This window comes from Alosa pseudoharengus, unplaced genomic scaffold, assembly GCF_046254945.1.
Source record: "Alosa pseudoharengus isolate Yale_2024_CS ecotype anadromous, Long Island Sound unplaced genomic scaffold, YU_APseudo_1.1 YU_APseudo_1.1_scf_2, whole genome shotgun sequence".
NCBI classification, from domain to species: Eukaryota; Metazoa; Chordata; class Actinopteri; order Clupeiformes; family Clupeidae; genus Alosa; species Alosa pseudoharengus.
Window position 1 is genome coordinate 23179438 of NW_027468663.1, and position 27491 is coordinate 23206928.

The window sequence follows — 27491 nt, forward strand, 5'->3', positions numbered from 1 at the left end:
TAGGGTGCAGCAAATGGAAGCTTTTGATAGCGCACGCCACTAACGAAAAACTAGGGTGACCAGATGTGCTCTTTTTCCAGGACATGTCCTTTTTGAGACCTTTCAAATCGTCCAGAATTTTGTTATTCTAGAGCCTCAAACTTGTTTACAGCGAAATTGCATTGCGTTTTTCTCTGTCGTTCACAAATAAGTTGAGGCAGTGTTTTCTCTTATGTCCTCTTTTTCACAAACTAAAAAGAGGACACAATCAGGTCACCCTAGAAAAACGGAAAACCACCAGGTCAAACCACTCAGGGGTGTAGGCTACTCTGGAACCATCACTAGGTCACTAATTTGTGCGTTATTTATGTTTGATTACATTTCAGATGGTGGTGGTTGTTTGTTTCCTTTAGAGTTTTTTTTCTTTATTTATTTTTCTATGTCCGTATATTGGGGGGGACATTTTGGTCATATTTGAATATTGGGGGGGACACGTCCCCCTCAATGTCTATGGTGACTACGGCCCTGGTCCAAATTCACCCATTCTTCTCTGTTGAACTCCTCGAGAAGTAGGCTACTCTCATCACACATGTGTCACATGAAAGAGACTTTTCTCAGCTTTTAAACGGTGCTAGCTAGCCACTGTTTGCTGTGATAAACAGTTCGCGAAAAAAAATAAGAAAAATAACTTCAAGAGATTTAATAATTATTCTCTGCGCCCATCTCCACATCCATTCGTCTCGGTGGAATATCATAGGCCTACACACTCTTCACGCAACACATGACAAACCATATATCAGAATAAACAGCAGACCTTACCGAACACAAAGGTGTAATGCATTCCCGTGTATAGTTAGCTGTTCCAGAGTAATCCGGTTTTGCAATAAATTATAGTAAAATTCAACAAAATTCTTTCGGCTGCATTTCTTAAAACTGAGCTGTGCTTACATCGCCTAGATACCTGTAAATATTAGAATCAGAGAATATACAGGCATCTCACGGTTAAGAGTTTGTCAATGTAGCCTTAATGACTTCTTTTCACAAAATGCTAAGCATGCATGTATTTAAGTTTCTTAAAACTGAGCTGTGCTTAAATGGGCATGATTTCATAGACCAAATAGAAAATAAATGTTAAATATAGCCTACATATTTGTAGCCTACATATTAAAATCAGATTATGTAGGCTACACAGTGTAGTTACATCAAGTTGGACAGTAGCACATATTAATCATCTTATCTTAGCTTTTATCTTGATTATGATTTATCTTAGTTTTTTTTCGGGGGGGGGGGGGGGTAGTGTCCCCACCAAAGCTCAGACCAAACCTACGCCCTTGATTAAGATCAATTTCCAAAAGATACATACTTTTCCATGCCACTGTACATGTTATTCACCAGATAGCAACGATATGCTGTATCATGTAAAGACTTACACACACACACACACACACACACACACACAGAACAAATGCAATATCAGGTAGTCTCTCTCTCACACACGCAATATCAGGTAAAGTCTCTCTCTCACACACACACACACTCACACTCACAGCACGAGTGAACTAACAACCAATAATAGCACACTTCAACAATAGCACAACTGTCAAGTCCTCAAGTCCTTGATTAAGGATTTCACACAGCATGATGGTAGTCTAGGTAATTGCTACCTGATTTCTTTTACAGTGGGGCAGTTGTGGATGAGGGAGATGATGCTGCTGGCCCAGCTCTCAGTCAGGCAGCTCACACACATATCCACATCCTTCAGACCAGGCAGGGACACCAGGGAGTCCACAACAGCCTGGTTATCAGAGTCTGGAATGCTACAGAATTTGAAACACACGCATACACACAGTGCTGTATTAGTTTGGAATATGACGTGCCTCTCAGTTGGGGCAGCCGTCGCCTACTGGATCAGGCTTCAGGCTTGAAACCGAAGGGTTGCCGGTTCAATCTCTGACCAGTAGGAAAAATGTGGGCGGAGGAAGTGGTTGAGCACTGCTCTCCCATGCCTACATCGACGGCTGAAGTGCCCTTGGGGGTGCAAGTGCACCTAACCCCTCACTGCTCCCCGAGCACTGCTGTAGCATCACAGGATCAAAACAGTATCTAACCCTATATAAAACAAAAGATGCTCACTTCTCTTTTGAAGGTCTCTGCTGATGAAATACATCAAGGATATTCAACAGCTTGTCATTGTCAGTGAACGTTGAGGAGAGACACAGCCTTAGAACCAGTCCTGATTCTAGGAGTAAATCCCCTGTGTGGTCCATCCTCAACCTGAAACAGTTATGATTTACATGGTCACACAATACTTATAATACTGTAGTTGTAACTCATAATGAGTATATTTCTACATATGTGACTTGGAAATTGCATAACAATAGTTTAAAAACAAAATTAAGTGACACACCAGAAACCGTTGTTCTCTCTTTCAACTGCAAGAACAGTACACAGACTCTCAGCTCCATCAGCCTCCTTAGGTAGGTACACCCTGCCAATCAGACCATGAGTCAGGTAAAGCACAGCACAGAGAAACCATTTAAACAGCATGCTATGAGCTGATGTTTCATTGAAAAGCAGTCTGGGAAATTCCTGTCCATATTTGATGAGCCAAATTTGACATGTTAACCGATCGACTAAACATTAAGTATAGGCTATATTAACCTATTAGTGTTATGATGATGTAGGCTGATGGACATCAGGGTCATTCCGTGAGTTGTGAAATACATCATGCAGATCAGATCAGATGCAGATCACTAATTAACATGGAAACTGACATTCAGAGAGATTACCATTGTATGTTAGACTTCTTCATGAGGGTGATGAGAGTGTGCGCCAACATAAACAAGCCACTGTGCACACACTCTTCACATCTTATTATTAGGCCTGTCAAATTATTCTTTTTTATCGCGATTGTTGAATTTCTATAGTTAATCGCAATAAATCGCATATTTTATCACACGATTAAAATTCTATTATTTTACATTTCTAAACATTCCAGAAGTCCATATTAACAATGTAAAGCCATTTGTACCAGTGTATCTTGACTGGGAATCAAATGAAAGCAAAGAAATCGTGAGCACGATATACTAAATTGAGAGCATTTAGTAAAATGAGTGCACAATTTAGTAAAACATGCGCACGATTTAGTAAAATGTGCACACAATTTAGTAAAATGAGCGCACGTTTTCTGGATATATACCAAAAAATATCTTGCAATGACACCTCCTGGGCTCCGTATTAAGACATATTTGATTATTTCAAATAAAATTTCAAAAGATGTGCAGCGGGCCTGAGGCAACACATTGTATTCTTCAGAAATATAGCTCATATAAACTGAAATACATGCTACAGCAGAAGTGCATGCACAAAATGTACACACATGAAGGGCATAACAAACAAAAAATACTCCATATAGTCTATATTCATTATCTTTAGAGTTCAGCTGAAAATAAGGAACTTTTCATATTGAGAAATAGGCAAAGGTGCATGTGCAAAATATTGTGTAGCGTAGGCCTACAGCACATTTCAATGAAGTGGTAACAGAAATAGCCTAGTCCATTAACTATGTCCAGTTCACGTGTAACAGTGTAGGAGTGTAAACAATGTTTAGCTTGTAGATTATAGCTTTCAACTTGAAGTGCTTCGGTATTATTTTAATTTCATGTCGACTGAGCTGACACTGGCGCTGAGGTGAGTGCACTGTCACTTGCCACGCACATCAGCGCTGAAGTTTTTAATTGGCAAACACTGGATGAACAATGGATTTTATGGAGTGGCGCCGGCAAAATAGAACAGAATCGTAATGTACACGCCGACGGCAAAGTGTGATGCTGGTGCGCGGAGTTGTTTCGAGAACAACAGAATCTAATGTAATTGAATATCAATCAGTGTCCACATCGCTTTAAGGCTATTTTTTGGTCCTAACAGAAAAGCTGCGGGAACCCTTTTGTTTTTGTTCTGATTATTCGTCCTTATTGTTATTAGTGTGCTTGCTAACACAGGCACACTATTCTTCTTCTTAAGTTTTCCTTACTTTTATTAGTGTGCTTGCTATTGTTCTTTTTTCTAAGTTTCTTCTTATTTTTCTTATTATTCCCGTAAGAAAGCTCCTAGACCTTGGATCAAAGATTTGATCAAAAAGATTTGAGATATCGCCACCAGTCCAACTCTGGAACGTTGGAGTGTTGGAGCATTTGTATGTAGATTGATGTGAAAAAAACTAGATGTACCGCAGAGTGGTACAAAATATGACCGCCGCCCAGTCCAGCACATTTTTTGCATTATCCACACTCAATTCTCACTGGTATCTGCTAGACAACAAGTACCAAAACATGATTAGTTCATAGATTTCACATGTAAAATTAATTTTATACAACCCCACCTCCATCTTGCCTGTTCATAATTCTGAGAAATTCTTGATTGTTTGTGTTATGTTTATGTTATGTGTGTGGGTGTGTGTGTGTGTGTGTGTGTGTGCGTGCTTGTGTGTGTGCCTGTGCATGCAAGCGTACATATGTCTACTGTGTGAGTATGTGTCATACGTATGATTACTGTGAATGTATGTGTGTGTGTGTGTATATCTGTTTGTGCACATGTGTGCACATGAAATGGGTTAACATGACCCCTGGAGGCAAACATACGGAAAAAAATGGTCATCCTAGGCCCTACAGTTCTCAAGATATTCACAGAGAACTGTGTCTGCCCTACCCTCCTTTCGGGGGGTCCAGTCCAGGGGGGGGGCTACAGATCAAAACGAAAAATGATGGTTCCATGCTATCCATGTGGGGGTACATGCCCACCAAGTTTTGTGTACCCCGGTCTTACAGTGTCCCGGGAATCCTTGTTGGTGTACGTCATTAAATGTACACATAAATTATTTTATTGTAAGGCCCCCCATGAACGAAAGTACACAAAACTTGGCATGCATTTGGAGGGTGTCATAATGATCCTACACTTTTAATTTCGTGCAGTTTTGACCTTGTCAGCCAGAGATATTGTGATGAAAACACCTAATTTTTTGCTTTTTAATTTTTAACTAGGTGGCGCTATACATGAAATAAGTGGTAATGGAATGGGTTGACATGCCCCCTTAAGACCAACATACATAAAAAAGGTGGACCTCCTAGGCCCTACGGTTCTCGAGATATTCACAGAAAACTGTCTCCGGCCACGTACAGGCCAGTTGGTGTATAGTAACATAAATTAATTTATTGTGTGGCCCCCCATTAACGGAATTCCACAAAACTTGGCGTGCATACAGATGGTGTCATAATGATCCTACACTTCCAATTTCGTGCTGTTTTGACTATGTTAGGTCACAGATACCTTCAATTACAACACCTCATTTTTACTTTTTTGTGTTTAACTAGGTGGCGCTATACATGAAATGAGTGGTTATGGAATGGGTTGACATGGCCCCTTGAGATCAACATACAAAAAAAAAATGGTCCTCCTAAACCCTACGGTTTTCGAGATATTCACAGAAAACTGTGTCTGCCCTACCCTCCTTTCGGGGGGTCCAGTCCAGCGGGGGGGCCACAGATCAAAACGAAAAACGATGGTTCCATGCTATCCATGTGGGGTTACATGCCCACCAAGTTTCGTGTACCCCGGTCTTTCAGTGTCCCGGGACTCATTGACGGAAATTTGGGCATGCGAAAAAAAAAAAACATTCTGACTAAACCTATATGACCGCCGCTTCGCTGCGCGGCGGTCATAATAATTGAATCCATTTTAAGATGAGTCTGAAACATAACAAAATGTGGAAAACTTGAAGGGTCTGAAAACTTTCCGGTTGCACTGTAGATCAGCTATATTTAATTTGTATAGAATACAATGTCTTGCCTCAGGCCCACTTCAGATCTTTTGAAATTTTATTTGAAACTAGACTGCATTTCCGGCGGGAACTGCGAAAGTGTGCTTGCCCTGGTCCGGTCACCAACGTGAGCAGACAGTGGCATACGCTATGCTGAACCTGGCTTGATCCAGGCATTGTAACAGTGCCTTTCAGTGTTGGAGCAGTGGCAATACCTCAAAAGCTCTAGGAGAGGGCTATTCAACTATTGGCTTGCGGGTTGAATGCGGTTCGTTGGATTTTACCTTTGGGCCTGCCTTCGAATTTAGCTTCTATGACAGATCAAATCAATAAAATAAAATGATAGCAGTGATTGGCTGCAAAAATAAATAATGTTATTTGCGTATATTGCGCCTCTCAAACTGGGCTATCAGGTAACCTACAGAGGAATTGAAATTATGAAATATGACCAAGGCATTAAAAAGCTGCTTGTTTGTCAGGATAATTTTTCACTGATTTATTTTTAAGATATGAGTGTGAATGTTATATATTCCATCCCACAAATTATGTTTTACTGGTTTATTTGACAAATAATCTATATGGATTTGCTCTATAAAGACCTTATGTCTGTTTGGGATTGTTTTGTGAGTCTGGGGTTGTTTTGAGAGCCTATTGATGTAGCCTATCTCAGATGTATCTCAGAATAAAGGAATACTTCATATTACTCTAAACCTCCGTCAACTGTATACTACTGTCTACATTGCACTATATTTTTTGACCTGTATCTGTATATTTCATCACCTTTCTTTACTGTGCCTCACATTGCAACACAGCTCAGATCTTTGGTTGCTATGAAGGCCAGTCATTCTAAATGGATGGTTGCTATGGCCAAAGGCCAGTTCTATCTCTGCCGTTGTCAAGCGGGCATATCGTAGAATTCTGATTAACCTTATCTTATTTATAACATCTCTATTTTACTTAGCCCACTTCCATACAGTGGGTCTAATTAAGAAGTGGCCGCTTCATTTGCGCTTACCGTGATTCACACAGCAGCATTATTAAATTAATCTGTCACCATATGCCTATGCCTACGTTTGCAAAGAAAACATTTTAATTTGATTCACATGAAACGTTACATTTCATGTACATGTTGACAATGAGTAGGCTAGTTTTGGTTGTTGGTGGTGTTATTGCATCCCTTAGTTATGCCTACAATGCAAGTTCCCTCGCAATTGGAAGCTCCTGTAGACAATAGTAGACGCATTTCAAAACATCACGTTAGGAGTCCTTGCCACTTCTTTTAAAGGAACACGCCACCCAATGTCAGTAGTAATATATGTTCTTACCTTAACTTTCACGAGTTGAGTCATACCTCTCCCGTGTCGGTACGTGCACTCAAACGCTCTGGTGCGCGGCTGGACTGTGTTAGCATGTTGCTATGCTAGCGGGCTTTGACGGGGACTAAGCGTAGAAGTAATCAAAAACATCCACGTTTTCCCGACTTAAATACAGTTGCACGAGTAGTTGATAGAAATGCTACGGCCACGCAACATGAAACGTGGCGATTTTCCAAGCGAATAAACCGGAGAACTACAATGTGTGGCGCAATAGCACTTAGGAGTACTTCGATCTAGCGTAGTAGTATTGTTAACACCAGACATTCTCTGTTAACACCTAATTGTAGATCCTATCCACCACAGAGTTTAGAATCCATGCTGGATCGACCCTCAGCCTCTCCCTCCCCTCTGAGCGAGAGAGAGGCACACACGCTAGAGATGCGTTGATGGGCTATTATTTCAACCATAACTGCATAGCAAAACTTATCATCCATCAGCCATCCATCAGCACCAAAGTTTTTTGACCAATTTTCAAAACCGCACCCGCCCACCATCCGCTGGTTGTTTTAATGTAGGCTATATGGGTGATGCAGCGCTGCTGACGTGAGGCTAGAAAGCCCTTGCCTGTTCTAGAAAGACTGATCTAATGCAGCAACTATATTAAAAGGCTAAAGTCGTACATTGGCTATGTTATAGCCTATCCCCAGAATATCAGCAGCAAACTCAGTCTCTGTCTTGCAAAACAGTCTCCAAATAAAATGCACATCGGCCTGTTGCCTAGCCTATTCTGTGTGCCAATATAGCCTATCGTCCAAAATGCTTGATTGCATTGCATTCTCCACATTTTTAGCTAAATTTTCATGTACCACATCAGCGTTTTTGTTCAGTGAATCTTTTGTAAATTGCTTTACAATTACCGTCGGGCCTAGGCCTATTGCCAGGCTTGCCTCAGCTTCGGTCACGTTCTTTTACAATTTTGTCATTGTAATAAAAAACGCAATTTGGCACATACTTTCAACATGCTGCTGGCCTACTAATTAATGCCTATTGTACTTTATAGGCCATTGTTGTGCGCCAGGGGTCTCTGCACCAGTACAGGGTCAGACAATGGGTCTGAAGATTCATCCCGATACCTAAGAGCAGTGAGGGTGCCATTGTCTTGCCCATAGAGGTCTGTGCGTCCCTCCAAGGATATGCCTCCGCAGACCATCACCAGGCGCGCCTGCAGGTGTACGTCCGTACGCACTGTGCGTACCATCACTCAACAACGAGAGAAAATGTACCTTGTGTGTGTGTATATTCACACCATATTGGCCTACCATACCTTTCCAACTATGCACAGTATCCCATTAGTTGCATGCCATCAGGCTATTTACAATTTTCTATTAAGTAAAGTTAGTGAACACTTATCAAAATTAACGCGCACACATGTTTGAGCAGGAGAGAATATGCACGCAGGCACGCATAGGCTACTTGTTTTCTTTTACTCGGCTTTCTATATGGTTATCAGCACACAATGTTGAGCTAATTCACTAACTCAATACTCATCATGGATATCACAAGTTTAAACAACGAAAACAGAAAGGATGGAGGCAGCAAAGCTAGAGGAGCTATTCAAGATGGGCAAGAACGAGGTTGGCTAAGCAATTGGTGTGCTTGTCAGAACGACTGCATTACAGCTGTTTAAAGCCAGACGTTACAGTAGCTATAACACAACTAAAGGTAGCTTTAGCCTGTATAGGGATGTATAAAGTTGCCCAAATGAATAGGTAATTGTAGACGTTGTTGCATTATTGCATGTGGATGTTGTTATGCTATGTATGCACGAACCTAAAGGAAAAATACTGTCCACGCGTGAATGTTTTTTTTTTTCGGGGGGGGGGTGATGGGTGTGCGTACCATAGCATTAATTCCTGCAGGCGCCCCTGACCATCACTGACCCACCACCAAATCGGTCATGCTGAATGATGTTGCAGGCAGCATAATGTTCTCCACGACATCTCCAGACCCTTTCACGTCTGTCATATGTGCTCAGGGTGAACCTGCTTTCTTCTGTGAAAAGCACAGGGTGCCAATGGCGGACCTGCCAATTTTGTATTCTATGGCAAATGGCAATTGAGCTCCACAGTGCTGGGCAGTGAGCACAGGTCCCTCTAGAGGCCATCGGGCCCTCAGGCCACCCTCATGAAGTCTGTTTCTGACAGTGTGGTCAGAGACATTCACACCAGCGGCCTGCTGGAGGTCATTTTGTAGGGCTCTGGCAGGGCTCCTACTGTTCCTCCTTGCACAAAGGAGCAGATAATGGTCCTGCTGCTAGGTAAAGGATCTTCTACCACACTGCCAAGCTCTCTTAATGCAACTGCCTGTCTCCAGGAATCTCCTTTTGAGACTGCGCTGGGAGACACAGAAGTCCTGGCAATGGAACGTATTGGTGTGCCATTCTGGAGGAGTTGGACTACCTGTGCAACCTTTGTAGGCTCCAGGTACTGGCTTATGCTACCAGTAGTGACACTGACCCTACCCAAATGCGAAACTTATGAAAAATCACTCATGAAGGATAAAGATGGAAAAATTATCAGTTGCCACCACCTGTAAAACCATTCCTGTTTTGGGGGTTGTCTCATTGTTGCCCCTCTAGAGCACCTGTTAACTTTGATGACACCAAAGCAGGTGAAACTGATTCACAACCCCCTCTGTAACGTAACTGGCCAGACCATTAGATTACAAGTTTGATAACCTTGATGCTATACACCTATGAAAAAGTATTCCCTTATTTATTTTGAGCAGTGTAGTTGTCTAAGTGTGTCTGAATCTGCCTGTTCCAATAAATGGCCGTTCTGGCCAAAGGTGAATCTTGTCTGTGGGTGAGTTCGATACAGTATTTTACAAGGGATTATATTGTCCACGGAGCATGTTGGGTTAACTGCCTTGCCCAAGGGCACAGGGCCTGCTGTGGTGTTATGACCTTAAACACACAGCTCATACAATATGGCACAACTAAAACAATTCTGCAAAGAAGAGTGGGCCAAAGAAGAGTGGGCCAAAATTTCTCTGCAGCGATGTAAACGACTTGTTTGAAACGTTTCATCAGTTACTAGGTTTAGGGAGGCAATACTTTTTCACATGAGTAATATAGGTTTTGAGAAACTCTTTACCTTCAATAAATGAAATGATCATTTAAAAGCTGCATTTTGTGTTTACTCACATTGTCTTTGTCTTATATTAAAAATAGTTGGATGATCTGAAACATTTACGTAAGTGTGGCAATATGCAAAAACAGAAGAAATTGGGAAAAGGGCAAACACAGCACTGTATGTTGCATTAAGACTTTATGTAAATTGCGTTACTACCATTGGATTTGTATCTGCCATGTACATGTAGGCTACATGTGATTCCCTCAAGGCCAAAAGTATTAACACGACACTAGCCTCTGTAAGCTGTGTGAGTGTCACCTAGTGGGCATATTGTGTAACTGTAAGAAGCTGCATATTGATTGTGAAGCCATGCAATGTTACGTACATTCCTTTTATTTTGTACATTTTAATGTTTATAGAAACCACATTCACACATATATTCAAGAAACAATTGAGAATCAAACGGTTTTTTAAAAAAACCCGCACTTCTACATGTACCTCCACTTAGAGCCTGTTATTTGTTTTGCAAAAATCCACAGCTCCCGATTCTTCTAGTCCAATCAGTGCAGGGCTATGTGAGATCTGACTATCAATCACAGTCTGGTGCAGTCTGGTGCGTACTGACGAGCACAAACTCTATGAGAGGGTGCTCGGTGTTAGTGGGGGAGGGGCATGAGAGTTGTAATCATTCAAAATTTTGGCTAAGTCCCTTCAATCTGTCAGACTGGCCAACTGCAGCGTTAAACCCTTAGTCTAGTGAAGACCTATTGTCATCCAAATCTTCTTTTCACACACACCCCATAACCCCACCCACATACCCACTCACACACAAACCCATGGATACCGGCTGATGCCTGCATGCGTAGTAGACTCCTGTGAAGCACTCAATCAACTAAAGACTTTGCCAAACTTGCTTTAGCTTACTTCTCTTTTCGCAATTTGGAATGTGAACTCATGAAAATGCTATCAGATTGCCTTTGAAAATATCCAAGTGTTCTAAATTAGGATCTACTATCACATTAATTGTATAATGTTGTACATGACAGTAAGCATTATGTAAGGGATAACGGACGACACGGTGGTCTGTTCACAGAAGTTAATGCACGGTCGAGGTTGTAAAACGGCCCCAACGCAAAGCGGAGGAAAATTCAACCAATGGGAAATTCAACCAAGTAGTGGAATAACAACCAATGTATTTTTTCCATAACAAAACAAATATTTCCACAATAAAATATATGGTGACATGTTCTAGAGTAAATAGACTGGATCAGAGTGTGTGTTGTGCTTTTCCCAGTAAACCACATTGGGGTCTATGTGGGTGGGCTCTCTTTGGGCTGGTTGGTTTTATTATCTCATAGATCGCTTGTCACATGACAGATCACATGTCTACAAACCAAGCTCCTCACAGAGGCCAGGCTCCACTCCTTTAAGGAGAGACAGAAATCTCTCACAGGCCCGTTTACCCTTCTTCCACACCATATCCACCAGGCAGGTCACCTGGTCCTCAGTCACACTGTGCTTCTGCAGAACCTCATTCCTCTCCCTGCCCTTAAAGATGAACTGAACTGGAATTTGAAGTAAAGGTGATATAACAGATGTATTTTATTTCTTCTCATTGGTACAATGATTAAAATGGCTGAATTTATTAAAAGGGATAAAATTGTACGTTGAAAGTGGTGTTGTTGTTACACGGGTGCCGCCATGTTGGATTTCAACAATCGGCTACGTCACTGGCATGGTAAGCTACTCTGCACTAGCACTAGCAGCCATAGCAGATAATGAGTCTGAGGCTAGCTGACATGGCTGAGGAAACTAACATTAGGCCTAGCTGAGTTACATATTGGCCATAAGCCATTTATCATAGGCTAGCCTACATCACAAAATCTCATACAAAATGAAACCAAACTAGTGAAACAAAGGCGAACACTTTAACAGGGGAAATTAATTTGGCATGAATCATACTGAACGCTATTTTGTCAATGAGCAGAAACACACACGACATTCAAACTATTGATAAGATGTGCACTATGGAAACTGGTCTGTAACTTTGGACGAATAAATGCCATTGACTTGCCATATCCTGACTTAAAAACCCCTTTTCTTGCTTACTTTATCGCAAACTCGGTGGAACAGCTTGTAGTCTTTTTCAATTCATAGAAAGGCGAGCCCACAGTCTATGTGCCATGGAGCCTAAGTTTCAACTTCGGCTTCGTTCATTCAATGCAGTCACTGGTCGCAATTACAAAGTCTGGGAAGGTTCGTTCAATCGTTTAAAGTTTTAAGTGCAGTAGCCTATCTGTCTCCTTTGGAATAATATCTCAAAGTAGCCTCAGGTGAGGTCCAGTGTTAGATAGGCTACCATACGATCCAACCTAGGAAAGGGCTAGCAGCTAACACCTTGGAAACACTCTTATGTCAAACTCCACAAGCTAGCACTCCGACCATAGAGAGTAAACCATGACTCCGACGATATCACAGATCGATAATAATGCTTTTACTAGCTGGTAACTAAACCACAGCGGGTCTGTAAACAGAATCCAATGTCCCTTTCTACTCACCCTGAAGCCAGTTGTTCACCGTCTCAGGACAGATTGTTGATGCGAGGGAGTTTAACTCGCAGTACTGCTATCCAAGAGACTCGTGCAATATCAACATCCACAAGGTAAAAATCTGCAAACTCTCCACTAACGTTAGCCTAAAATAAACGGCAAACTCGTGTATCCTCCGTGTATCTGGGGTCAACTTGGGGTAACGAAGTTTTTAACAGTTTCAAGGGAGGGAGAGAGAGAGCCCGTGTGAGTTGCTGTTACTAGTGCCAGTAGTCCATACTGCGTTAGCCTACATTGACGTGACAATGCGTGTTATATAGCTTATTTGTATATGCACGTAGCCTTCGCATAGGCCTAATGTAGTGGTGGTGAGTGAGTATGCAGTTGTGTGGAGGATGTACAGTAGGCAATGTATGTGTGTGAGGGATGGAGGGAGACAGAGAGACAGCGTGCGTGTTGCTGTCTCAAGCGCCCCTCGTCCAGTTTTCTACATGACCTAGGCTAGGTCTACAGTAGCCTATGTTGTGCCGCACAAAATGTATCTATGTTGTACATTGCACAAAATGTATACCCCCCGAAATAAACACATACATAAATAAACACATTTTTCCCGTCACTTTGGCTTCCTTGAACATTTTCCCTACGTTTCGCCACTGCTTTGCAACAGATAGATTCCAGTGTCCATGCTCCGGCAGCGCCCACACAGTCATTTTCACCCAAATGATCCTACTGAAGGTTGAGCTGGAGCCTGAAACCCATCTAGTGGTAGTCAAGACACTACAGGCCTGTCCCTCACAGGCTCAAATTTGTAACCCATGCCATTAAAATTACAAATTTTCGTGTATACATAATATGCTGCAGCTGTTGCCTATAGAACTTCTCAGGTCCTACCATGCCAGTGACGTCATTGAACCTGGCAGCGTTCTAATACTAACAAAAGCAATTTTGGTGTTGCTTAAAAAAGGCTACGTATTGATTTTTTTAAATTATTTTTTTAGTGTCATTTATTTTTAATTGTCATAATCAACACATTATCAATGTTGATTCTTTCAGTTCAGTTCATCTTTAATGACAGGGGGCATGTCAGAGGTGGGTTTCTGAAGGCCATCCAGTAGAGCTCTCAGAGAGGCATCTTCTATCCTATTTATGAGTTCACATCGATTATGGAACACTTGATCTGTGGGGAGATGGTGATGACTGATTTTAAGTCCTGCTGGTCACAAAGCCACATGCACAGACACTGCACTAATATGAATATGACAGATATTGTATATTTTTCACAATAATACAGCAAGAATAACACAATCTGCAGCAAGGTTCTTATTTCAGGTCTTATTTATCACAGATGTGATTTGTCTCTAACAGCGTTTGCTCTCCTCCTACTCCTTACCTGTGGCTTCAAGTGAAGATGCTGCAGATGCCTGACTCATAGCACCTGTGTAGAAGCAATAATAGTAATCCATGTTTTACTGCAGTTGATATTTACAAACAAGCTTTTGACTTTCTCTTACATTTTTGATCAATCTTACATTTTTGTCAATGAATACAGAAGGTTACTTGCCTGCTCTCACAGCGTCCTTGATGTCACGGACGTCTCTTTGTAAAGAGCTCACTTTCTGGTCAGTGCCGTCCACCACGTCATGCACAGTTTTTACTTCATCCCTGGTTTCCTCAGCTAATGATAGCACTGTGTAGACAACAGGATTTCAATTCAGTTGGTACACACTGCATAAAATATGTGCATGTATATTAACTATAATCAAGACATTAACAACAAGACATTATTCCAACAACCTTTATACAAAACTGTTCTCTTTCAACCAACCCAGACATTGCCAACTAACTCAATATAGTAAAAATGTGATTATTCCCAGAAATCAATAGAATGGATCTAATTCATAGGGGCCATTGGCCTTTCTGACCAAGGCCCTTTATCCCAGATCAGTTTGGCTGGGCAGCCAGATCTAGGAGGACTGTTGGTGTTTCTTAATCTTTTCCATTTGAGAATGATTGAGGCTACTGTGCTCTTGCACACTTTCAATGCTGCAGAAAGTGTCTCTTATCCTTCCCCAGATCTGTGTCTTCGCACAACCCTGTCTCACAGGTTTACTGACAATTATCTTGACCTCATGGCTTGGTTTTCACTCTGACATACATTATCAACTGTGAGACCTAATATAGACAGATGTGTGCCTCTCCTAATAATGTCCAATGAATTCATTTAGGCACAGGTGGACCCCAATCAAGTTGTCGAAGCATCTCAAGGACCATTGATAGAAGTAGGATGCACCAGAGCTCAACTGCAAGTGTCATAACAAAGGGTCTGAATGTGTGTAGATTGATGAGAAATCCATTTTAAGATGTCTGAAACTGTATGAGTCACGCTACCTACTGTATGAGTCACGCTAATGGATTCTACATACTCGCCACTCCCGACCGGTAGCGCGACAATGTGACGTCATGGGAGCGTCGTAACCATTTATACTCGCGCGTGGTGGTCGCGACACTAGTTGCAATATTCTCCTGAATTGGCATTGGCATCAATGGCAGTAAAAACTACCCTCTGTGATGATGCTTCAGACTTCGTTGCTGCTATTCACAACTACCATCATTACCATCTAGTTTCCAAAGTGTGTGCAGCTAGATAGATAGATAGATACTTTATTCATCCCGAGGGAAATTTTAGCTAGCTGGCTGGTGCTGAGAGATGAGTTTGTGTAATTTCCTAAGGTGGAAAGAGGTTTTTTTCAAGTCTTAGATATCCTTTGGTTGAAAATACATATCTTTGCTACCTTTTGCTGGATTATTGGCATGTCCCTGGGTCCTAGTTCTTTCATCTTAATTCCCTGTGTTACATCTCTAGCTTCATTAACTTATCCAGCAAACTATTTAAAAATCACGAATTCTCGCTGGTAACCTAGCCAGGTTAATTTCCCTCTCTTCTCAAACTGTGTATTCAAATATCATGTTTATTTAGGATGATGAAATGCCTGAATGTGGTTGATGTCTGTATAGAGCAGTGTTGGGAGTAATGCGTTACAAAGTAACGCGTTACTGTAATTCCACTACTTTTAGTGGTAACGAGCATGTAACGAAGAATTTTGGTAAATCCAGTAATGCAATTACAATTACTGAAATTTCAGAGTTCGTTACTTGCGTTACTCTGTTGATCTTGAATGAACGACTGCAGACAAGATGCACATTTGCTGCTTTGTCTCCCGACCTTAGCTGTGTTTCCAGCGATTGTGTTTCATGTTTAGATTGCAGATGCATTCTTTACAGTTAATAGGAGCCTCCTCACATTCCTCCTTATTTCAGATTTATGCTAAAACACACAAGAGTGCATTACGCTACAATTTAAATGGGCATCTTAAAAGCCTTTTCCCTTTCGTTTCCATCTCGTAAGCTCCACTACAGTAAAAGCGCATTGTTGTTTATCTCCGCTCTATTTCGCCTATTGCGCAAAAGCCTCGTTATATAAATTTCTCATTCTTACAACATAGCCACGCCACAACACCAATAGGCTACGGTAGCCTATATATAGCCTTGGCACAAGCAAGCACACGTTTAACTGGAGAGGAAAATGCAGATTTCACTTACCAGCTAAAGAAACCTCCAAATAGCCTACCGTACGTAACAGCGACTTGAGTTATTTGCACAGTAGGCTATGTTTACATCAGAATTGACGTCCATGGTGTTATGGATTAATTTGTCTGCGACGGAACATGCAACTTCTCTCTGGAACACCTTATCAGCTGAAGAGTAACCTTCTGCATAGTGCGCGACAATCCCAAACTCTCGGATGCATTAGAACTTATTTCGGTAGGTCAGCACCAGTGTTGGGAGGGTTACTTTCAAAACGTATTCCGTTACTGAATACAGAATACATGCCCAAAAATGTAATCTGTAACGTATTCCGTTACGTTACTCAATCTGAGTAACGTATTCTGAATACTTAGATTACTTCCGCATTGAATTGCATTTTATAAGTGTAGGAATGCGGCCATCAAATCCTTCTTAGGCCTACTAAACAGGCCTATTCTGGTGTGTTCTTCTGTTCCAAATGGCTGAAGTGTTAGGCCCACATAGGAGAATGTAAAGTCAACTAAGCTACCTGATACAACTTTAAAATAGCAAGGTGACCACTAAAACTACTGTACAGCAGGCGACTAGGCTAATTAAAACAAACTAAATAAATAGGCTACTTTAAGGGCGTAGCCAGAAAATATATTAGTGCCTGTGAGATTTTTCGGTGGCATCAATCCAGTACAAGTGAGGGGCGCATATGACAGGTGGAACGCAAATGACCTGTAAATGTAGTGTTTACATTTACAGGTCATTTGCGTTCCACCTGTCATATGTCATATATCTAGGCTACTGTATATCAGTGCTCTCAAAATGAACGTGATTGCGTAATGACAATCAAAAACCGCACGTTAAAATATGCTAGCCTACTCGCAAGAATAATTCTTCAGAGGCTGCACCATATAATTCATTTTAAAACGTAAATGTAGATCTAATTAGAAAAAAAAATAATCCATAAAGCTATTTTAAGTTAGAATAAAAAACTTAGAATGCAGTGCCTATTTTAGAGATTGGTTTAATTGTAGGTCTAAATCAACACGTGAACTAGGCTCTGTTTATTGATTAGCAAACTGTGTAACCGATTGGCCGAAGTAGCCTGAGCTATTAATACTTGGGAAAATATCCTTTGAACAGACATCAGGAACCGAGATCAGTGAGGAACAGGAGTTAGCCTACCTCCACTTACTTTACTCCTCCGATGACGCGTCCATAATGCGCGCTGGCTGCGTTTTGAGGCTAGTGCAAGACGGCGGGGCTTGGATTTAAACATGGAAATCATAGATTGCTTTCAGGAGCTTCTGGGAAATGGAGTTGCCTTAATTTATTTAGAGAGTGAATAAACTTATGAAACAGAGAAGTATCGTCATGTAATCCATTGATTTCAACAATGTAACTGTATTCTAAATACCAACTATTTAACTTGTAACTGTATCGGAATACAGTTACTCATAATTTGTATTCTGAATACGTAACGCCGGTACATGTATTCCGTTACTCCCCAACACTGGTCAGCACTTGTGCAGCGCAGGCTTTTCCCAAACTGGGGGTGCTTAAAATGCTATATAATACAACTGTGTTCAAAGCAGGATGAGGATAACCTAAGGTTATGTGTGTGTGAGCAGACAATAACTCTTTTGAAAATAGGCCATTTAACATTGTTTCACATTACATCCCATTGCACGAATTCCATGTAGCCTACAGAAGGATTGCAATAATAATGATAATAATAATAACTTATTACTATTTTGCAGAATTCAGTGTCAGTGCACCACCATGCATACTAGTAGAAGGCAAGCAGTAGGCAGTGTACTGTACATAGGCCTATCTATCAAACCACCTAGATGGTGAGGGTGGTGCAAAACAAGGTCAGGGAGGCCTTCATGCATTGTAGAATGTTTTGTGGGCGGAAAAAGTTTGAGAACTCATGCACAAGGCAATTTATTTGAAGGCCCGTTGAAACTACAATAAATAGGTCCAAAAATTAGGTTTATTGTGTGTGTGACTGTTCAGTACTGTTCATATTGACATTTTAAAAGCAGACTTAAAAGTAACAAAAAAGTTACTTTCTCTAGTAACTAATTACTTTTGATATACAGTAATTGGTAACGTAATTGAATTACTTTTGAAAGAAGTAACTAGTAACTGTAACTAATTACTAATTTTCAGTAACTTGCCCAACACTGGTATAGAGGCACGCATGCTCCCTGATCTTGGCTTCAAGCTCATCCTGCTTGTCGTGCGCATCTGAAAAAAAATCTCCTGTGCACGACCTGCCTGCGCGAGGCTGAAATTTCTCGTGCGACAGAGGAAATGGCGCAATTTTGACGTCACATTGTCGCACTACCGGTCAGGAGTAGTAGTACCCTTCAATCAGTTGATTGGAGTTCATGTCTGATAACTATGATAGGCCTACTATGGGAATATGAGGTTACACATTTCTTGATAGTATCAACATAAGAGTGACATGAACGTGTCATAAACAAGTCATAAATGTTTATGACATAACGCTTCTGTTATTAAATGTCATTCGTTTTTTGTCATAACAAGTTAGGGTTAGGATTAGGGTTAAGGTTAGAGGTTAGGATTAGGGTTAGGGTTCATGTGTCATGTCATGTGTTCATAACAGTGTCATGTCACTGTTGTGTCAATACTGTTAAGTAAAGTGTTACCAAATATTATATCCTCTTCTGGTGTTACTATTAATTGGAAAGATGTTCAAAAAGAGATGAATGGACTGGATAAATTAACTGACAACACCGCAAGTTTTGATAATTGGTTTGTCTGCCTTGATTCATATATGTTGGTCATACAAGGCCTACGATCTGAGGATGATTGGAAATAGTCAACTGACGTTGTCTACCGGCAGCTTACGTATGGGTTTTGTTGCCTATGTTTTAGAATAAGTGATGATACTTTTGAGTACTTATATGTTCTCATGCACCTACTATTTTCAGCCTGCACACATTCTGCTGATTTAATGTTGATAAAATGACACTGCCACATGGCTAAAGGTTGAAAGACAACGTGGTAGAAACATGGACTCAAAAAGAGGTGTTTTCATCTTTTTATATGAAATTTTATCTTTTTTTATGAAAAATGGCATGACCGAAATTATTCATACCCTTTTTAAATAATCACAAGTCGGTAAGCTCCAATATCCAAACGGGGTGATTATAACAGGGTTTTCTCTTTACCACAGTAGCCTAAATATGTGCAGATTCTTTGAACTCTTTTGAACACAGAACACTGTTTATAAGGTCATAGCATACTGTACATGTACAGATGTACTGTTTGTACAACAGGACAAGAGCATGCAAATTAGGCTACATCATTCAATCTCTATGGACGAAATTCTCGCTTGTCCCACCGGCAAACACTGCACATAGGTTACACAGAATGTTACAAATTAACATTACAGTATCAAATTAATATGCTGATACGGCTTTATGTTTTTCCCATTACAGTGTCACAAGGTGGCATATATCCCAACATTACCTTATCAATGAGGTTACATTGTTAAATAGGGAAAACCCTGTTATAATCACCCCGTTTGGATATTGGAGCTTACCGACTGTGCACCTTCAGTTTTAACTTGACGTGAAGTCAGCATACCATAGCCTACTTTGTTTGAATCTGTTCATTTCTTTCCAACTTGACATTTATATTCTCCAGTCTCTGATTCATTTGTAATGGTAGCTGGTGTTGTTATGCTAGTCTCTCTATTCAAAACTGCAGGTGTCAGTCTAGAGCTGTTAGCATAGATAAATTGATGTTTTGAGAAGCAGCTGCCATTGAAACTTTCTTTCTACAGTCATAGCCTACAGTCTTGCTTAGTTTTTCACATAGTTGCTTTTCGATTGTAAATTGGTTTGAGTAAAAACAGCAGCTAAATGGAACTGTACACCAGACGAAGACTTATGTAAGTATATGCATATGAAGAGGCCTTACATTTCTCCCATTCCTGCAGATCAATCTTCATGTCTTCATCATTCTCCTTGAGAATCCTTTGACCATTAAACACTTCTTCAAGTTTCTGTTGTTCTGCTCGGCCTACCACTTGTAGGCAGAGACAGAGGTGGTGTGATGCCTCTGTGAGGTGTAGGTTCACCTCTTTGAAATCTCCCTTCAAGGTGTCTGCATTGAATGTCTTCTTTAACCAGTTGGTTTTCTCATACTTTTTCATCAGCGTCTCAGCTTCCTCCAATGCCTTGTTGAATACATCAAGGGCTTTCTGCAAAACCTCTTCATCCACACCCTGGTTGGCCAAAACCTCCATCGGATCCACCAAAGCCTTCACACGTTCTGCCAAACGTGCACAGCATGTCTTGTTCTTCTTCACCTGCATTAACTGGCTATGAATGGCCATTCCTTTGCTAACAATGTCTGGAATGGCTTTTGATACTGTTATAGCAAAGGCTGCCATAGCTGGAAGTCTTCAGAGGGAGAAAGAGAGAAACAAATGGACAGAGCGTGAGGAGGGACAATGCCACCTACTGGTCTTAAATAAACTTTTAACAACAATGCCATTGAATTCTACACTTACTGTAACATTAACCTTAGTGACAGCTCTACCAAGGCAGTATAACAAACAAGAGGGAGCTTATCCACAAAAAACGAAACTTTGTTTATTGTTTTATTTCTGTCAGGTCTGACTGGTTGCACAACATCTGTGCAAGTTCAAACACAGTTGCTTCTTGTTCATTACCTCCCACAACTGAGTGTTCACATTACTAAATCAGAAACTGAAAGTATGTTGGCACTGCAGCTGCCTATAGTGAGAATCAGGAAGAATGCAGAAAACTTTCCCCTCAGATTCAAGGTCTTCCACTACAATTCTACTAGAAATTAAGCTCATAGAATAGAAATTCTACATTGTGCCTTCATCTCAAGTAATTTACAGTATGTGTTTAGACTGATCATCTTTCTGAAAGCTGTCTTAAGAAAGTACTAATACCTGGCATTCTATTGCACAAATTCCTGGCATGATATTCATAAGTCTGTCAAAGTCTGAACCTATACAGGTAATATTTATGTACATTAAACAATATATATGGGATCAGAAACTCTGCATTCATAGACAGTACAGTATGCTGTACATATGTACAGTAGAACTTCCCTTTCAACTTACTGGATAACTCATAAAGGCAACAGGTCTGCTAACAGCAAACAGTGCTAAGTGAAGTTGTGCATAGCAAGCCTTACCTTATGTCTTGGTGTGTCTCTGCTGTCTTGTGAGGTCAGATTAAAGTTTTTTTTAAAGACTTATCTCGTTTCTGGCTATCGTGTTTTCTTCACACACAACCACTCCCTGCTCATTTCCTGTGAGATGTACATATTTCAACTCAACCTTAGACCTCCCCCTTCCGTGACAAAACAGATATGATGTGCAGCTGCTGGTGACATGAAACATATAATTCCAGCCTGAACTGCCAACCAGAAAAGGGTACACAACGCTAAAGATATGTTCTGAATTCTTACATTACTCTGGCTATGTGTAAATGTGTACTTAATGATTGGGTTTTCACCATTTTTATTTATTTGGAATAAAGACATATTCAAGGGATAGAAAAAACATGATAAAGTGCAAGCACTTATTTCCATCATGGTCCCTGATGTTACAAGACAGGACATATATCCACATAAAACAAAACAATTAAACATAATAAAAATAGACTATGAGAGGCTAAACATATAAAACAAACAACCCTAACCCTACCTTTCTGTATTAAAGTGCAATGTGCATAGACAACACCAACAGACAACAACTCACATGGAGGACAACATGTTAGTGTCACTAGGGATTTAAATTGTCCATGAGCCAGGATTTTGCCTTTTTCCTGAAACAATGATAATTGTCTATGCTCTTAATTTCCAAAGGTAATTTATTCCAGGTCACCACACCACTATATTTGAGAGTATGTCGTGCCACTCTTAACAATGCAGATTCGAACCTCTCTGAGACACAACCACCACACTGAATAAATTTACAGTTATTTATTACAAGGGAGCAGCAGCAAGCATACATGCAGAGCAGGCAGAAGATGTTAAGTGTACACAGTGTCAGGCCCGAGCCCACCCTCTGTTAAGGTCCAGGACATCACCCACACAGTGCCCGCAATACCAGTTTAAGCCACTAGAAGCCTAACTGAGCAACAAGAAAAACATCACAGGACTCTCTTAAGATAAAATAGCCCACACACCCAATCACAGCAAAGGGAATAGCATTACCAACACACACAGGCTAGCACTAGTAGAAACACAATATTATTCACAGCACTCCAGTATGTACCATTCAGAATTGCATAGGCAAAAAGTTCAACACCAATAAAGCCACATAGGAATAAGCACACAATAAATCACTTCAGTCCAGTTTGTTTCTTCATTGCCACACAGGTAGACAATTGTGCAATAGGCCCAAGCAGTTATAAGGAGGGAGGGCTCACCATGACACAGTCCACGCCCCCTCTGCTGTCGCGTATTGCTGGCCCCCGATCAGAGAAATAACATTGGTCGGCGGCACCCTCCTCGCCGACCAAGAAAACAACAAATGCACACAATCCCACAATGCACTGGGTGGTGTAGCAGCGCTGTCTCCGTGGAGTCCGCCTCCCTGCAGCCAGTGACGTCAGGGCATGCTCAGACTGCTGTCCAAAACGCGCAGAAGACTTCCTTGTCGGCAGGCGCGATCTTCCATGCAGCAATCGCCCTCGGGGAGAGAACAACGTTTTAATACTTCGTAACCCTTGAGCTGGCCCATCCACACTAAGACAGAATGATGATTGTTTTACTTTCCTTTAGCAGACGTACGATCGCGCATATCAGCTGTCTCCTCTATTCAGTCAGGCTGCACAGCTCCAGGAAGTCGGCACCCCTCGGGAAAAGGACAGTTCTTAAAACTTAGACAGATGACCGATGGCCCACTCACACAGCAAGACAGCAGATAAGCAAAGGTTACTTTCCTTCATGGATCGGTAGTTTGCGTCCTCTTAATCAACCCGTCAGCGGTCAGTCATCCAGCAGTCCACCTCGCATCAGCTGTTGCTTCGGGGTCGCGTCATCAGGCCAGCCCTGGGTTCCCCCCGTTGTCCCTACAACCTCCCCTTTCCCTATAAAAAGGATTTACCTCCCAATTCTCCCAATCACAAACCCTCACACACCCCAGTCCAATTAGTCCATCCACCAATCACAGTGCTCCACATGAGAAAGCAGGAAAACGTCCATCACAGGGAATTGTTCATTGTGCACAAATAAGCATTTTCAACCAGCATCAGACATTTATACATGGAAAACCCCCAAAACCCAACATTCATGACAATAAACCCCTCCTGACTGTGACATTCCCCCCCACTAAATCAATGGTCGTCCCGACCATCAATCACGGTACCTAGCTGGCCGAACTCCCAAGTTGGGTCGCTGTGACCGACGGGCTCCAGAGACCGCCTCCTCATCAGACAGAGCCCCCTCCTCAAGCTCAGGGGCCATGCCCTCTCTCATCATTGTGGTTCCCCCTGACCCTGGCTCCCCTCCCAGGACAGGTAAACCCACCGGCCACCACCCCAGCTCTGGACCCTCTACTCTACCCTCCCCTGCCACCTCACCTGCATCTCCACGAGTCCCACTCCGGTCCTCCCAGTCAGCAGGCTGAACTCGCAGGTGGTTCCGGTGAATAGTGCGGGTGGGCCCCTCCCGGCCTTCTGGGCGCAGGGTGTAGACCGGACGGTCTGCTGAGGGTTGGTTCAGCACCACATAGGGCCTAGGATCCCAATGGTATCCTAGTTTCCCCCGGCCACGGCGGCGGAAATCCCGGACCAAGACCCGCTCTCCTGGAAGCGGCATGGCACTCCGACCCCGATTGTGGCGCCGGGCACAGGGAATTGTTCATTGTGCACAAATAAGCATTTTCAACCAGCATCAGACATTTATACATGGAAAACCCCCAAAACCCTAACCGGACGCGCAAGACTGACAATAGACGGGCCTACGCGTATGCTTTCTAAATTATTTAGCTAACTCCATCCCCATCAACGAACTTAGGCTATATGGCCAATATCTTTGAAATGTAACGGTCTTGGTTTTATTAGGAAGACAGTTGGGCATACGTCAGACTTGTAGTGTGAGCGGTATGGGAGCGGAACAGAGCGGCCACTCCGATCTCTAAATTAAAAAGCGCTCCGCGCTCAAATTCCATCCATATTACACAAAACTATAAAATGATCTAAACTTCATTCACTCTCGGTGTATAGATCAGGACAGACTTGCGGAACAGGCTGCAGGTCAACAGTCTGAAAGCCTGCATGAAGATAAGCATTAATGGTCCAATAGTAATACAGTGCAATTACCAAAGGGCCCTTGAAATGATCTTTGTAAAGCCAAGGAGGATGGCTTGTAACAATGCTAGTTGTCAGCTCTGCCATAAGTAGTGACTGATCACATTTGCACATTTTGTTGTTTTGCACTTTCTTTTGCACTTGTTCTATAGTTTGTAATAGTCTTTGTTGAAATTGCACAAATTACACAAATATTTTGAAATATTTGTATACTGTTGTATAGTTTGTTTGGTGTTGTTACTTTGTTAACTGTTATTTTGAGAAGCTGGTTATTTATTTAATATGTAGTGTTTAATAAATAATTGTTAAATATACAGTCTGTGTATCGCACAAACAAGACGCCAACCGCCCCCACCCCCCCACCCCCCGCTCGGATGGCAACCGATACCAGACCCCCCCCCCCACCCCCCTCCCACCTACGACCTACCACCTTGACTAACACATTTCCTGCGGGAAACCCTGTAAGGCCAGTGAATTAGCTAGCAGTCTGAGGCTCACTGCATCAAGGAAAGGAGCTTTCCTAGCTAGGAATCTGGATCGGCCATTAACCTTGCTTATGCACAGAGAATCACAAGCCCAGTCCCTGCCTCAGTCATTGCAAGCGCATCTTGATTGATTAATCACCCACTATGTGAATACTGTTTTTTAGAATTGATTTAGATTAAGTGTTATTTAGTATAATTTGTATTTCAGTATATTTAGTATATTTATCTTCTACAGTCCTTATTGCTTAGTTGTGTTTTTTATATTATACACTTTTAATTACTTTTTCTGCTGTTAGTGAATGTGTGTGTGTGTGTTACTGTGCTACTGTGTGTGTGTTACTGTGCTACTGTGACCTTGAATTTTCCCTGGGGATCAATAAAGTATCTATCTATCTATCTATCTATCTATCTATCTATCTATGTGTTTCAGAATTTAAGTACAAGGAATACAATCAATTTTATTTATCACATATAGTTACTGGGTGTTAGAAATACAGTGAAATTATATCTGGTGTCAGCCTATTGTGCATTAATTTGGGGGGTGGTAAAGAAGCGGTATAAAGTGCAGATGTGCAGTAGGAGAGGGGTTGGTTGGGGAAGTGGCTAGGGCATGCATAGGGTGGGTGGGCAGTGTTGGGGAGTAACGGAATGTACCGGCGTTACGTATTCAGAATACAAATTATGAGTAACTGTAGTTACAAGTTAAATAGTTGGTATTTAGAATACAGTTACATTGTTGAAATCAATGGATTGCACGACGATACTTCTGTTTCATAAGTTTATTCACTCTCTAAATAAATTAAGGCAACTCCATTTCCCAGAAGCTCCTGAAAGCAATCTATTATGAAATTGTTTCCATGTTTAAATCCAAGCCCCGCCGTCTTGCACTAGCCTCAAAACGCAGCCAGCGCGCATTATGGACGCGTCATGGGAGACCCTGAAATGACTGTTTGCACAGCAAATTAGGAGTAAAGTAAGTGGAGGTAACTCCTGTTCCTCACTGATTGTGGTTCCTGATGTCTGTTCAAAGGATATTATCCCAAGTATTAATAGCTCCGGCTACTTCAGCCAATCGGTTAAACAGTTTGCTAATCAATAAACAAAGCCTAGTTCACGTGTTGATTTAGACCTACAATAAAACCAATCTCTAAAATAGACACTGCATTCTAAGTTTTTTATTCTAACTTAAAAATAGCTTTATGGATTTTTTTTTCTAATTAGATCTACATTTACGTTTTAAAATGAATTATATGGTGCAGCCTCTGAAGAATTATTCTTGCGAGTAGCATATTTTAACGTGCGGTTTTTGATTGTCATTACGCGATCACGTCCATTTTGAGAGCCCTGATATACAGTAGCCTAGCTAGCGTACATTTACAGGTAATTTGCGTTCCACCTGTAATATGAGCCCTGGGTTGATGCCGCCGAAAAATCTCACAGGCACACCTTAATTATAATTTCTGGCTACGCCCTTAAAGTAGCCTATTTATTTTGTTTGTTTTAATTAGCCTAGTCGCCTGCTGTAGTTTTAGTGGTCACCTTGCTATTTTAAGGTTGTATCAGGTAGCTTAGTTGACTTTACACTCTCCTATGTGGGCCTAACACTTCAGCTATTTGGAACAGAAGAACACACCAGAATAGGCCTGTTTAGTAAGTAGGATTTGATGGCCGCATTCCTACACTTATAAAATGCAATTCAATGTAGAAGTAATCTAAGTATTCAGAATACGTTACTCAGATTGAGTAACGTAACGGAATTCGTTACAAATTACATTTTTGGGCATGTATTCTGTATTCTGTAACGGAATACGTTTTGAAAGTAACCCTCCCAACACTGTGGGTGGGGAGCACCAACAGGGGCAAGGAAAAACTCCCTTACCCAAGGAAGAAGAATAGCCCTGTAATGTCCAGAGAATTCGCATTTGACCATCCGTTTAAATGTGCCTTGTGCATTTTATCCTCTGTCTTTTTGTGCTTTTTCCATTTTACACTGTTTTTCAGCATAGAGCTACTGATGGCATGTGGAAACGGATTAATCACACCCAAACTCTGTGCTGGCCAGGAGTGGAGTGCAGACCTCATACATAAAGTCTACAAATCGAAAGCCCTGTATATCAGACCTTCAAGGACAATTCTGTTATGCTTTTAGGAATTGATGTGTTCTTTACATTTTTTTTTCTTTTCGGAACCGGCACAATTTTCCGGTTTGACGCATGGCGGAGTAGGTTGCAAACTGGGATCGCTCTGTTGAAATCCTGATAAAATCCTTTTCATATCCGTCTGATATTATACAAATATTTG

The 27491-nt window shown here is 41.4% G+C and overlaps 1 protein-coding gene across 1 annotated transcript; it reads right to left on the reverse strand.

The window, feature by feature from the left end:
• Positions 1-13842: 13842 nt before the first annotated feature.
• LOC143133410 (uncharacterized) lies at positions 13843-21738 on the reverse strand. The gene is made up of 5 exons (XM_076293174.1): positions 21581-21738; positions 20327-20811; positions 14355-14480; positions 14184-14228; positions 13843-13970 (listed from the first exon to the last, which is right to left on the reverse strand). Exons 2-5 carry the CDS (start codon positions 20799-20801, stop codon positions 13843-13845), a joined length of 774 nt encoding a protein of 257 aa, XP_076149289.1. The 5' UTR covers positions 20802-20811; positions 21581-21738.
• Between the last annotated feature and the right edge of the window lie 5753 nt (positions 21739-27491).